At 36.9% G+C, this 13651-nt stretch overlaps 1 protein-coding gene across 1 annotated transcript in view; it reads left to right on the forward strand.

The window, feature by feature from the left end:
• Positions 1 to 13651, forward strand: part of Agps (alkylglycerone phosphate synthase) — a 101828-nt gene that overhangs the window by 28697 nt on the left and 59480 nt on the right. Inside the window, exons 8-10 of the mRNA XM_021192479.1 lie at positions 793 to 873; positions 5891 to 6016; positions 7631 to 7739. Of these exons, the coding sequence (XP_021048138.1) occupies positions 793 to 873; positions 5891 to 6016; positions 7631 to 7739 (316 nt within the window). The remainder of the gene's footprint in view (positions 1 to 792; positions 874 to 5890; positions 6017 to 7630; positions 7740 to 13651) is intronic.

Consider the following 13651-nt stretch of genomic DNA (forward strand, 5'->3'; position numbering starts at 1 on the left):
GTATATGAGTATGGTTAACTAAAAATGCCAGAAAAATATTTTATTGATAGTTATTTAGTAAGTGCAGCTATTCCAGAGAGTATGCAGTACCTCTTCCTGTCCTTTGAGACAGGGACAAGGTCTCGTGTGGCCCAGGCTGACCTCAAGCTTACTGGGCAGTTGAGGATGACCTTGAACTCCTGGTCCTCCTGCCTATATCTCTGGAAATGCAGGTGTGCACAACCATTTTGGCTCAGTTCCTTTTTTGGGGCATGAGGCAGGCATTTGTTTTGTTTTCTACACATATTTCTGTTTTTTATCTTGGGATTTTTTTTTTTTAAGTGCAGAGATGCCATGTAATATATTTAAATATCTTAGCAGGTGGGGTTTTTTTTTTTCTGTCCTATTTTTCTGATTCTTAGATATGATTGTTAACAGTAGTACAAATAGATGTTTCCCATATTCTGTTTTCTATGTGGAATATCTTATTTATTCCTTTAGCAACCCTTTTATTATACATTACTACTATCAACATTTTACAAATGGGGATTCACTAAGACTAGTTAGTTACTAGATAGCTAAGCAGTGACTTTTAGTTTAGTGTCAGCACAAAGATGAGTGTATGTTTCTATCCGGTGCGTGCGTAATGTACAGCTCTTGTTGCAATGTCACAGCATAGAGTAAGAAAAGGGGGTTTACTTTCCTTACTTCTGATTCCTACCTTGTTACTGAAGCTCTGAATTTGGAACTTAGGTATTCCCCAAGAAAATGTTAGTGGCTCAAAGGAATGAGACTTCTTTTCCTTTGTAACAGAACCGGATTCTTTGGGTGGATGAGAACAATCTGACAGCTCACGTAGAGGCTGGGATAACGGGACAAGACTTGGAAAGACAGGTATGTTATCTCTTTAATTAAGCTTTTCCAAACCGTGATTTTTTTCTGTGTCTGAAGGAACTGCCTCTCCACAATACATTGTTCACTCAGTGAATTTGCTCAGTTTTTATTGTAGGTTGAACTAGAACTGAGAGTATAGTAGTGAATGAGACACTATCCCCTACCCTCAGGGACCTTATATTGGGATAGAAAGTTGGAGAAATAGACAATGAATGATTCAGGCTAAGTAAGACTAAGTTTACCTTGTTTGTGTCATCAGAAGGGGCCAGGTAGGAAGAACTTGGACAATTATGTATCATAGAAGTTTGACATTTAAAATGAGACTTCAATAGAAGGGAACAAATAACAAATTATGTATGAAAATGCCATAATGAAATTCATTATTTGGCATAATAACTTTAACAATTAGTAAGATAAAATGAGACTCAAGTTAGGAGAATGAGATAAAATGAGAGTCAGAGTTAGGAGAAAGGGGTTCAGTCCTAAGAAGGAGTGTGCAGGAGCTTTAAGGGTAGCATTACTTTTGGAGCCCTTAATCTTTTTACTCTTTCTCAGTATTTACTAAGTTTTTAGTTTCCATTTATGGATTCTAAGCAGGCAGTTGTTAAAATGAATTGATTCTTGAGGTTGGAGAGATGACTCAGCGTTTCAGAACACTGGCTGGTCTTCCAGAGGTTCTGGTTTAATTCTTAGCAGCTCTGCTGCAGCTCACAATCCTCTGCAACTTCAGTTCCGTGGCTCTATCACCCTTTTCTGGCCTCTATGGGCACTGCATGCATGTGGCATACAGACATACATGATGCATGTGGCGTACACACATACCTGTAGACAAAACACCCATACACATAAAAATAAGAATCTATAAAAAGGGGCTGGTGAAATGGCTCAGTGGGTAAGAGTACCTGACTGCTCTTCCGAAGGTTCGGAGTTCAAATCCCAGCAACCACATGGTGACTCACAACCATCCGTAATAAGATCTGACTCCCTCTTCTGGAGTGTTTGAAGACAGCTACAGTGTGCTTACATATAATAAATAAATAAGTCTTTAAAAAAAAGAATCTAAAAAAAATTAAAAATTGATTTTTAAACTTCCTTAAATATGGTCAAGATGGTTGTAATCCAGCTTTTGTAATGAAAAATTAGGAATTGCAGTTTGTTGGTTGATACACCAGTCACTTTGTGTTCAAACTAGATTATAGAGTAGTTTGTCCCTGAACCTTTAATAAGACACAATGTGTGGTTGTTGATTGTATTTTTATCTTCTCTCCTTATTTTTTGAGATGATTAAAGTTGGCTTACTTGTCACTGATTCTTGAAAAATTTATTACAATACTGAGAAAGATTTTTGAAATATTAGAAGTTTCACTTATGAGTAGCTTTTGTGAAATTATAGGTGGAAGAGTTCAGCAGACAGCAAATAGTGACAGCTGCCCAACTGAGGCTGCTTACCTTCAGGGTGAAAAGGAATTACACCTACTTAAAATTGAGCAGACTTATTGAAATATTGTCAGAGATCTTCAAACAGCTCAGGTGAAGATAAAGGACTGGTTTGAACTTTGATAGTATTCAGTGAAAGACATCCAAAAGTCCTGGATTAGTCTACCATTAGCTTGAGTGAGAGATGGTATTGACTGCTATTTTCTTTAATAACAAAGAATGGCCTTTTGGGCTTCCAGTTTTATATCCTTTATTATAGCATTTGATGTAGTATTTTAACCTTTCCGAGTTTTCCTTTTTTTTTTAAAGGCTAGAAATAAAATTCAAGGAACATATCTCCTTGGAATTTAAGTGACATTTCCTCCAGGAGGTGCTTCGGAGATTTCACCCGCTAGTTGGTTTCTCTCAGTGTGACACTGAAGCACCCGTGTCTGCAGTGGCTGCTGCAGGCCAGTAGCTGTCTCTCTCTACTAGATCACCCCTCCTTAAACTCCTGTGCCCTTTAGTTTGTAATTCAGATGAGACAACCAGCTTAAAATGTCCTGTTTGTTCCTCAGATAAGGTTTAAAGTGACACAAACAGAAGCTGAGTAGCAGATTTTAATCTCTTTAACTTATAAATTACATTGGATTTTAGTATGCTTAAGTGTTAAGGCATGTCACTAATGTGCCAGTTAGGGATGTTAGGATTTCTTTGGGGTTTATTATAGCTTTGGTGACTTTTTTATTTAATAATCTGAGGATATGTGAGCTTAAGTTGTTTCTTTCCAGTAGCATCATTAATAATTTCATAGTTTCTTGTTTTGTTCTTGTTTCAAGTAACTACTAGCCCTTCCTTTAAATTACAAATACAGATCTTAGCTGTGTGACCTCAGGCAGGTTACTAACCTTTATGCTTCAAATGCATCTATTGCAGCAGCCACTGCAGGCACAGGTGCTTCTGGGTCTCAGTGACAGAAGTGGTGACAGTGGTACCTCTCAAGGTTTTGCTACACATTTAGAACTTCATTCCATTAATTTCTATCAAACATTATTTATTTCATTCAGGTACACTAAACTTTTATAGCTAAAGATTTCCAAATTTATCAATTCAGATTTCTTTCCTGAAGGGTAGATGACCGTATCCAGTTCTTGGCTGTTCTCATTCCTTGCTTGTCTAATAGGAATTGCAAACTCACCATTATAAAAGCTGAAGTTGTGGGGATTAAATTTGCAGTGGTCTCTCAAATATCGATTATTTTGTAGACCCACTATCCTGTCTGTATTACATCCCTCTGACTTCATACTTCCCATATCCAAGGCCCAATGCATAGAAACTGTTCTTCCAGTAAACTTTCCCTTTCCAACATGGCTGCTAAACTTACAGGAGAATCAGCATTACAACAATCTTTATCACAGAACATCGATAAATCAAAATTATAAATAGCAAATATGTGTCATGTGTTTAATCACACTATGGATCATTTTTGTATATGGCTTATTTTCTAATTCTGATATATCATACTAATAGGGCTAGACTGCCATCTTTTCAATTAGAGGAGAACTTTAAGTCTGAAGTTTCATATACTTGAATGTTTATTAAATTTTTAGGAGTATTGTTGTAGCAGTGTGGCCACCTGTGCTGCCTAGTTTTATGTCAACTTGACACAGACTAGAGTTCTTTGAGAGATGAGAACCTCAACTGAGGAAATGTCTTCATAAACTCAGGTTGTAGGCAAGCCTGCAGGGCAGTTTCATAATTAGTGGTTGATGGTGGAGGGCCCAGCACATTGTAGATGGTGCTACCTCTGGGTTGGTGGTCCTAGGGGGTCTATAAGAGCAAGCCATGATGAACAAGCCAGTAAGCCTTTCAAATTATGAGTCATATATTTTTTGTTTTATTTTTCTAATGATTTCAATAAGGTGTATGTGTCATAGAATAAGTTGCTGTCATTTAAAGTGTACCATTTGACCCTGAGCATTCCTGAAGCACCAACACCATCAGGGTGACAAGACAGATCCTGCTTAGTTGCTAACATATCTTAGGGGTTCATGAATTCTTTTTTTTTTTTTTTTAAGTTTATTTATCATTATATGTAAGTACACTGTAGCTATCTTCAGACACCCCAGAAGAGGGCGTCAGATCTCATTACAGATGGTTGTGACTCACTATGTGGTTGTTGGGATTTGAACTCAGGACTGTTGGAAGAACAGTCAGTGCTCTTAACTGCTGAGCCATCTCTCCAGCCTCTCATGAATTCTTTTTCTTCTAATTTAATAAAAATTGAGAAAATAATGTCAATATAGATTGTTTGAAGATGGAGCTAAGGAAGACATGTAATACATTGATAATTTTCTTTTTTTTTTTTTAAGATTTATTTATTTATTATATGTAAGTACACTGTAGCTGTTTTCAGACACTCCAGAAGAGGGCGTCAGATCTTGTTACGGATGGTTATGAGCCACCATGTGGTTGCTGGGATTTGAACTCCGGACCTTTGGAAGAGCAGTCGGGTGCTCTTACCCACTGAGCCATCTCACCAGCCCGATAATTTTCATTTTAATCTTGCTTATTTGTGATTGGTTACTAACCTCTTAAAATAAATATATTGAATATTTAGTGAAAAAAGTAACAATTGATGTTCTTTCAAATCTGTCTTCCTAGAAGCAAAATTAGAAAATAGAATTTGCATTGATGGCATGTGAATCTAACAATTTATATTTAAGGTAGTGGGTTTACACACTTTGAATTACAACTTTCATTCCATACTTAAACTTTGATACATGGGTCCAAACATCGCTGGCATACTCTACATCTCTGCATGACTTACTTGAGAAATAAAAGCAGTTGCTGCACTGGATGACTATCGGATGGTCAACACAGATTGATGGGCTTGAGTGCAGGCAACAGTGAGCTTGCAGATGGTGGTGTCTGTACCATTGGACAGGAGATGACCGAGACTCTGAAATGATTCCAGTGGAGTGGCTTCGGTGTTGTTGCAGTAAAGGGCATCCATTCAACCTCAGGTGCTGTACAGATGGTGAAGCCAAGCTAATATAGAAAAATGAGAAACAAGTGACTATTTAATGCACAAGCATGCTTGGTCCACATCACAAGTAAATGATGGTATTGCATTTGGGAAGCTTAGCCAGATGGCTGTACATTAAAACACATGACTCCTTGAGAGAGTTAAGTACAGGCAATTTGCTCAGGTTTTCTGGAGGCCTGCTGCATATTATATTAGGGTAGGGGAGAGTGAGAGATGAAGTGCTTTATTTATTGAAAGTGTTAGGTGAAGTTGGCAATTATTTCAGCATAATCTGATCTCCGTAAGTATTAAACATGTCTCTTGAAGGGGTTAGGGCAAAAGGAAGAGTCAGTTGGCTTTAAAAACAAAATAATGTGGAGAAGTATTTTATTGTCCCACACCTTTTCAGTTTTATGAACGTTTTCCATTAGGCAAAAAAATTTTTTTTTCCTTTACAGGTTTTAATGTGTCAAAAATACTAGAAACAAGTAAAAGGAGTTGAATAAAATGTGTTGAATGCTGTGTGAAATGGGACCATTTTTGCCAGTAAAATTTAAAATTTTTGCTTTGCAGCTTAAAGAAAGTGGTTATTGTACTGGTCATGAACCGGACTCCCTGGAATTCAGCACTGTGGGAGGATGGATATCTACTCGAGCATCAGGCATGAAGAAAAATATCTATGGCAATATTGAGGACCTGGTAAATTTATTTCTAGTTACTGTCTAATGATAAAGCATTTAAAAATTAAGGATTGAATGGTAAATGTCTTCAAAATATACTCCTTTTGATTATAGTAATACTGATTAGTGTATAATAGAAGCAATTAAAAATATAACTGTGGTCATATTGGAGAATACCCTTTTAAAAGGGACTCATTTAAGGTTTGTAGACAGTATCTAACTTAAAATTACAAATAGTTATTTTACAAATTTATCAAGAGTTTAGTCTTTTTTTGGTGATATTGTTATTCTTGCTGTAGGAGATTTTATATTTACCTTTTCTGAACAATTCTTTTTTCTCTGTAGAGTTGAAGAACCTCACTGAAATGGTTCTGTTGAGTAGTTATATAAGCTGTCATGTTTAACATGTGCCAGTCTTCTGGGAGCACAGCAGTGTTGTGGCTCTGGGCCCCTTACTAGATATTAGGTGACATTTATTGCATTTGTAGCTTTTCTGGGGATTAGTTGCATGACCTTGGCAAATTGGTTTCCCTTTCCAAGCTTCAGTTTTCTTTTCTGTAAAATACAATAATTATATTAGAACTATTATTTGAGTAAAGGACATTAAAAGAAATTTTCACCAATCTGATGTATAGTAGGTTCTTCATGAAATTTTTTTGTTAATATTCAGTTTTTGGATAATATTTATTTAACTTGATGTTTTCCTGCATGATCTTGCTACTTAGCCTAGGCTGGCCTCAAACTTGAAATTTTCCTATTTCCATTTCATTCACTGGGGTTACAGGCAGGCAATGCTAGTAGTTGATTGTACTTTAGAAGAACCTATGAGGCTGTTTAATTGAAGTAATATTCCTAACATTGTTCTTGGTTTGCCTAAGGTCTCAGGGTTTTTATTAATACTTCTGTTGATAGGAATATCAGATAAATTTCATGAGAGACAGTAGCTCTTACCAGTATCCAGTATTTTACATGAACTCTTTCAAAATGCTTGGTATTCTGTTTAAGAAATGAAAAACTACAGTTTTCTTTTTTGTAGTAAATTAGTAGAAAACTAATTTTGGGTTGTAGATTATTAAGAGCTTAATAAGTCAAACAAGTACTTGATAGACCACTGCAGTGTATAGTTTAGTTTACTTTTTTTTTCCTAAATATTTTTTAAGGGACAATGATTGTGCATACAACTAACATGCTTACTGCATGAGTTATTATGTAGCGTATTTTGTTTTTAAATTTCTTTGTAACTTATGTGTCCTTTGAAGCTGGTAAGTTGCATAGCTTTTATGTAAGTGCTAAAACGACTGGTGTCTTAGTCTTTGTGACTACAGTAGAACTCACAAAAAGTTTCTAAGTTTTAACAATTCTTTAATAGACGTATAGGCCTAAAAATACAATTAAGTCACGATACTAGTATCTAATTTGGAAAAATGTTGAAAATTATTATATTTATCCTCAGTGTACAAATCACTAAAAGACGTGAGAATTCTGAAGGTCCTCACAACTTATGGCTTAGCTCACTATTTAATAAGTAGTGTTTTATTATAAAGGTGTAATTTATTATAAATGAGTGTGTGTGCAAGTACAGACATAGATCTAACAGGTGCGTGGAATTTATATTGCGCATTGTATTAAACAGGTGGTTCATATGAAAATGGTAACACCTAGAGGTGTAATAGAGAAAAGCTCCCAAGGACCTCGTATGTCAACGGGCCCTGATATCCATCACTTCATTATGGGATCTGAAGGTTGGTGTATTTGTAAAGTTGTTAGGAAAATATGTAGTTAATGACTTCCATTTTGTGAAAGTCTGTGATATCACACAGTATGTAATATCTTTGAAAAGAATGGTATACTTTATATATTTAAAGAGTTTTTATGACTCACTTTTTTAATTCATACTTCATAAAGGTTTTATGAGAATGACTTACTCAGTTATCTTCTATACTTTAGTCTTATATGTTTCTAAAGACAGTGTGTTTTTTTTTGTTTTGTTTTTATTGTTTTCAAAATTTTTAGTGAATCTTAAAAACAGTGGTTAGGGCTTAAATATTTTAACTTTGTATATTACAGTTTAATCCTATCAGGCTGACAAAACTTTTTTCTCTCTCTTGTTTTCCTGTAATTATGTGTTTTGTTACTTAGTGTCAGATGATTTTAGAAACTACTTTAAATTCCATTTATTCATGTATCTTTTAAAATTTTGTTTGTCATTTAAATTTTTATTTTGTAAGTAATATCCATTGCTTGCTTGCTAATGTTGGATAGGCTAGAATGCTATTCTTCAGATCCTCCTTCTGTTTTGCAAGCTGTCGAGTAAACACAGAAGGGAATGGTATGAGTAAACTTGGGCCTGTTTTTCAGATTGTGGAATAGGAACATCCCTTAAATTTAGAGAAATGTGATTAATTTAAACAAAGTGTTTCTAACTTAGCTAAAGAACTCATTGCTTACTTCAAAAGATGGTCTGAGTTGAACAGGTAGAGTTTGGAAACATTTAGTTATATTCAGAAATGAAAGAACATTTATAACTGTTGTTCCTACTGTGCTTGGGATTCGGGGTAAGGAGTTGGAGGGCAGTAAGCAAGGTGAAAAAGCAACTGACTTCTCATTTAAGTGGGGGTTGGGGGAACAAAGGCCATTTAAATCCTTTGGGGAGTGGGTAGAGGCTTTGGGGTGAATGTATATCTTTGGGTGGGGCCAAGGTGGTGGGAATGCCTGGGAATGATTTATTTGAAGAATTTCAGGTGCTTGCTGGAATTAGGGTTTTTCTGCTGTGAACAGATATCATGACCAAGTCAGCTCTTATAAGGACAACATTTAATTGAGGCTGGCTTACAAATTCAGAGATTCAATCCATTATCATCAAGGCAGGCATGGTGCAGGAGCTGAAAGTTCTACTCCTTCATTTGAAGGCTGCTAGCAGAATACTGGCTTTTAGGCAGCTAGGACAAGGGTATTAAAGCCTACACCCAAGAGACTACACCTACTCTAACAAGACCACACCTCCCAACAGTGCCCCTCCCTGGGTCAAGCATATACAAGCCATCACACTGGAATGTGACCTTATGAGAAGAAAAGAAGTTTAACCTGTAACCTGGCCAACAGGCTACTTGATTACCTCAAGGTTGGCAGATGTAGGACTTGAAAGGCTATGTGAGTAGGGACATGGAGGCCCAGAACAAGGCGGAAATGGTCCAACTTCTGGCAGGCTCAAGACTTTAGACAAGTCTTGACCTCACCCTAGTTCCAGGCAGCCCCACCCCCACCCCCTTTGAAGTGCTCTTCAGCCTCACAAATAACTAAGGCATTCATGCATTGGTGTTTGGTTTAGGACCTGGGATAAGGGACTGAGGTGTGTATTTTACATATCAAAGCAGACCTGTCCTCCAGGCTCTCCCAGCATCCCTTAGTCCCTGCTCTCAACCTTGAAAATTTCAACTGAGAGGCTCTTCTCTATATAATCCAGATATTTTGGTCTCTTTCTTACTCTCTCCCCTCTCTCTTCTTTGCACATACCCCCTTTCTCTCTTTCTTCCCCTTCTTCCCATGGCAACGTCCCTGGCTTTCTTCCTTAGGGCCAGTGCCTTTAATATATTCTAACCCGGCTTGAATTGGTTCATTTCATTGGTAGAGAAATAGCCTATCAATCAGTTCTGATCTTTGACAGTAGCAACAAAAAAAAAGAACAAACAACAATGTCTGCTAATGACATGGTAGAGATCATATCTCTACCATGATTTGATGATAGATTAGCTATTTGTGATGTTGGTGGTGGTAGCTGTGGGGGTTTGGTTTATGTGTAGGTAGGTAGGTGTGTCTGGGTGTATAGGTTGTGGATAGGTGGGTGCTTTGTGTGTATGCATGAGGGTGAACACATGTGTGCATACAATCTCCTTGCTTCATCAGCATTGCTCTTCTTGATTCATACCATTTTCTTCTTTGTAGTTCTTTTTTTTTTTTGAGACAGGGTCTTTATTATGTAGTTCTGATTGTCTTAGAACTTGTATGAAGTCCAGTCTGGCCTCAAACTCAGATCTGCGTGCCTCTGTCTCCTGAGTGCTAGGATTAATGGCATGTACTGCCATGCCTGACTTGCTTCTTAGCCTTTTTCACAATTCCTTTCTAGGACCTGCATAGGATTATGGTTTTATATAATATTTTGGCATTATTGTTGTATGAAGGTCTTCTTGGCATCATTTTGTATGTATTTCCTTCGTCCTTTAAGTTGCTCTACTTTTTTTTTTAAATCTTCCTGTGCTCCTGTTTTTTTGGTTTTGGTTTGTTTATTTGTTTGCTTGTTTTTTAGAGGGTCACAGTAGGCCTTCAGCCTAGGCTGGCTTGGTACTTACTATGTGGCTCTGACTGGTCTTAAATTTATAATCCTCTTGACTCAGTTTTCCAAATGCTGGGATTTCAGGTGTTAGCCATTGACCCCTCGGCCCTCAGCTCTGTTGTGTGATCAGTTGCTTAAGCATCCCTTCAGTCCTTCTCACACTTGCAATCCTTTGGTGTTGAGCACTACAGTAGGTCGAAGGGAAGCTTTTCTTTTTATCTTTGCTTAGAAGATTTGAAGTTTATAGGGCATTTTGTTTTATTTATTTAATCTTTTTTTCTCCCTAATATTGAAGTCATAGGCCTTGTACAGGGAGGAAAGGGAGAGGGCAGATTCAGCATCAGTTGGCACCATTCTTTTTGTGCCCCTTTATTTTTAATTTTATGGGTATATGTCTTTGCATATGTTTCTGTGCACCATGTATATGCAATGCCTGTGTAGGCCAGAAGAAGGTATTGGGTGCCCTGGGATTGTGAGTGTTGGGAATTAAACCTAGGGCCTCTGAACGATCAGCCAGTGCTCTAACCAATGACCCCCACTCGATCCCCACTAACTCTTTTGACACTGTTTCTCTTAATAATGAAGTTACCTGAGAGTATATTTTCAATTTATGTGAGGCTTTATTTGTTCAGGAAAATACTTGCTTTTTAGTATTAAATAGCGTGGTTTTTCTCTTATGGAGTGATTGCACAGGTGGGCATACTTTTCCTGATAGGTTGTTTTTGTAGTTCATAGGGTTCACAGCTAGATTAGACTGTTGATGCTTTTTCTAACAGCACGTGAATAGTTCCAGCTTGCTTTCTCTATATCTTGCAGCTGAGGTGTGTGGTATCCTTAGCAATATAGTCTTATCTTCTAGGTCTAGTGGCCAACCAAAAGAGCTGTAAAGAACTTGTATTATTTTGGAGGCCTTTGAGACCTCTGTGACCAACAATCCCAAATAAATTATATGTTACTTTCTATAGTGAAGTCTGTTTGGATTATAATACTGATTACTTTCATAATATACTTTTCTGTTTTTTTTTTTTTTTAAGAATTATTTATTATATATAAGTACACTGTAGCTTACTTCGGACACCACAGAAGAGAGAGTCAGATCTCTTTACAGTTGTGAGCCACCATGTGGTTGCTGGGATTTGAACTCAGGACCTCTGGAAGAACAGTCAGTGCTCTTAACCACTGAGCCATCTCCCCAGCCCCATAATATACTTTTCATACCTATCGTATTTTTGTGATGAAGTTAGACCCTGTGCTACATCATACTTTGTATGTTTTGTTTGATGGTATTAGAATAATGTGATAGTCACTTCCCCAAATAAGTTATTTTTGAGAATTTGTGACAAATTGGTATTTGTCCCTCAAGTGTTTGATAGTTTTCAAGATTGAAACCACTTGTCTCTTATATTTTCCTTTTGAATCTCCATTTTTCTAAGTACCCCCATTTTAAAAAAATCAGATGAGTCAAGAGAATAATCATTTTATATTATATACATTTTTGAAATTGTCAACAAACTTAATAAAATGTTAAGAGTCCTATAGGGAGAAGGGCTGCAGTACCACCTTCTAGCCATGACACAGTCTCTGCAGTCATGAACTCACAGCAGCACTGGTTTCATAAAGACTGCCTATCAACGATAGATTCAGTATTGATTGGCAGGAGTAGGAGCACTCATGAGGCTCTAACTCTTGCTGCTGAAATAATGGGTATTGATTGAATCTGGGAGAGAGGGAGTCATTATCTTCAATGTATACCACAGATACATATTTTAAAATTAAGATGTATGAGTCCTCTCTTCTGTTTTCTTTTTTTCCCCTGACTATTCTGAATCCTTTGCGGTTCCATATAAAAGAAAGAAGTTAGACCCAAGCTCACATCGTATTTATTTTATTTGTTTAACTTGGAGTCTCTGTGAAAACTAGAGTCCAGGAAGGAGACATTGATGGGGAGTATATCTTAAGTAAGGCTAGCATCCGGTCTTCCAAACTCTGACTAGAATCATCCATTAAGTCCTGTTTATGGCATTCTAGGACCTCTCTAAACTACCACTTCACACTCTTCTATGTTCTTCTCACAAACCACATCTAAGAGCCCTAGAACCACATGGTCAAGTATAGCAAAACCCCATTCCTGATACCAGTTTGTTGTCTTAGTTACTTTTTTATCATCTTGACTAAATACCAGGCACAACTTTACTTGTGGGAGGAACCATTTGTATTGATCATAGGGCTGGAGTGGGGGTTGTGGTAATGGTAGTGACTTGAAGTCCTGGTGCCAGGAACATGGGACTTCTTGATTATATTTCCATAGACTAAGAAGTAGAAGGCTTGGGTAGAAGTAGGGCCATTCTGTAACTGTCACTGCCAGTCCTTCAGTGAAGACTTACTTCCTAAAGGTTCCACAGACTCCTAAACAGCACCTCAACAGGTAGAGGCCAGGGGTTTAAACACATAGCCGTTGGTGGTATTTTATATCAACCATAATAGGAACATATTTTATATTAGTGAAGGCTTTGGAAATCTGCTCAAATTTGTTGTATCGCCTAGTTTGTGGTCTGGTGTATACCTGAAATGAATTTACATTCTGCTATTGCTGAATGGTATGTTTTAGTCTATGAATGAGGTCAAATTCACTTAAATCATTATTCAGTCTTCCCTTTGCTTAGTTCTTAAATCATTGAAAGTGGGGTTTTGAGATCTCCAAGTATTCATTATCCATTTCATTTGTATCAGTTTCCATCATATACTTTTGCTTCCTGTTATCAGCACCATCTTTTAATAATTGTGTGTCTTCCCAGTTATTTATCATTTCAAAATGTTCCTCACTGTGTACTATCATTCTGTTTAAATCAGTTTTGTCTGGTATTAGTACTGTGTTTGCATGGTACACCTTTACCATATTTGAGTCTAGGTGTATTTGAAAGTGTCTCTTGAAACAGCCATACATTTCAATTATTTAGAACAGTGGTTCTCAACCTTCATAGTGTTGTGACTCTTTAATACAGTTCCTCATGTTGTGACCCTCCCCAACCATAGTTATTTTCATTGCTACTTCATAACTTTAATTTTGCTATGATATGAATCATAATGAAAATATCTGTGTTTTCTAATCATCTTAGGTGACACCTGTGTAAGTTGTTAACCCCCAAAAGGCTCTCTAGCTTTGGGTTAGGAACTGCTGATTTAGACAGTCTTGTCTTTTAGTTGCTCAGTACATTCACATTTAAGTCATTGCCACACCTGTATCTACTCACTCCATCCATTTTTGCTTGCCTTTGCATTTAGCAAATACTTTTTTCTCTCTCTTTTTTTTTTTTTTTTTTTTTT

The sequence above is a fragment of the Mus pahari genome, chromosome 3, assembly GCF_900095145.1.
Source record: "Mus pahari chromosome 3, PAHARI_EIJ_v1.1, whole genome shotgun sequence".
In the NCBI taxonomy this organism is placed as follows: Eukaryota; Metazoa; Chordata; class Mammalia; order Rodentia; family Muridae; genus Mus; species Mus pahari.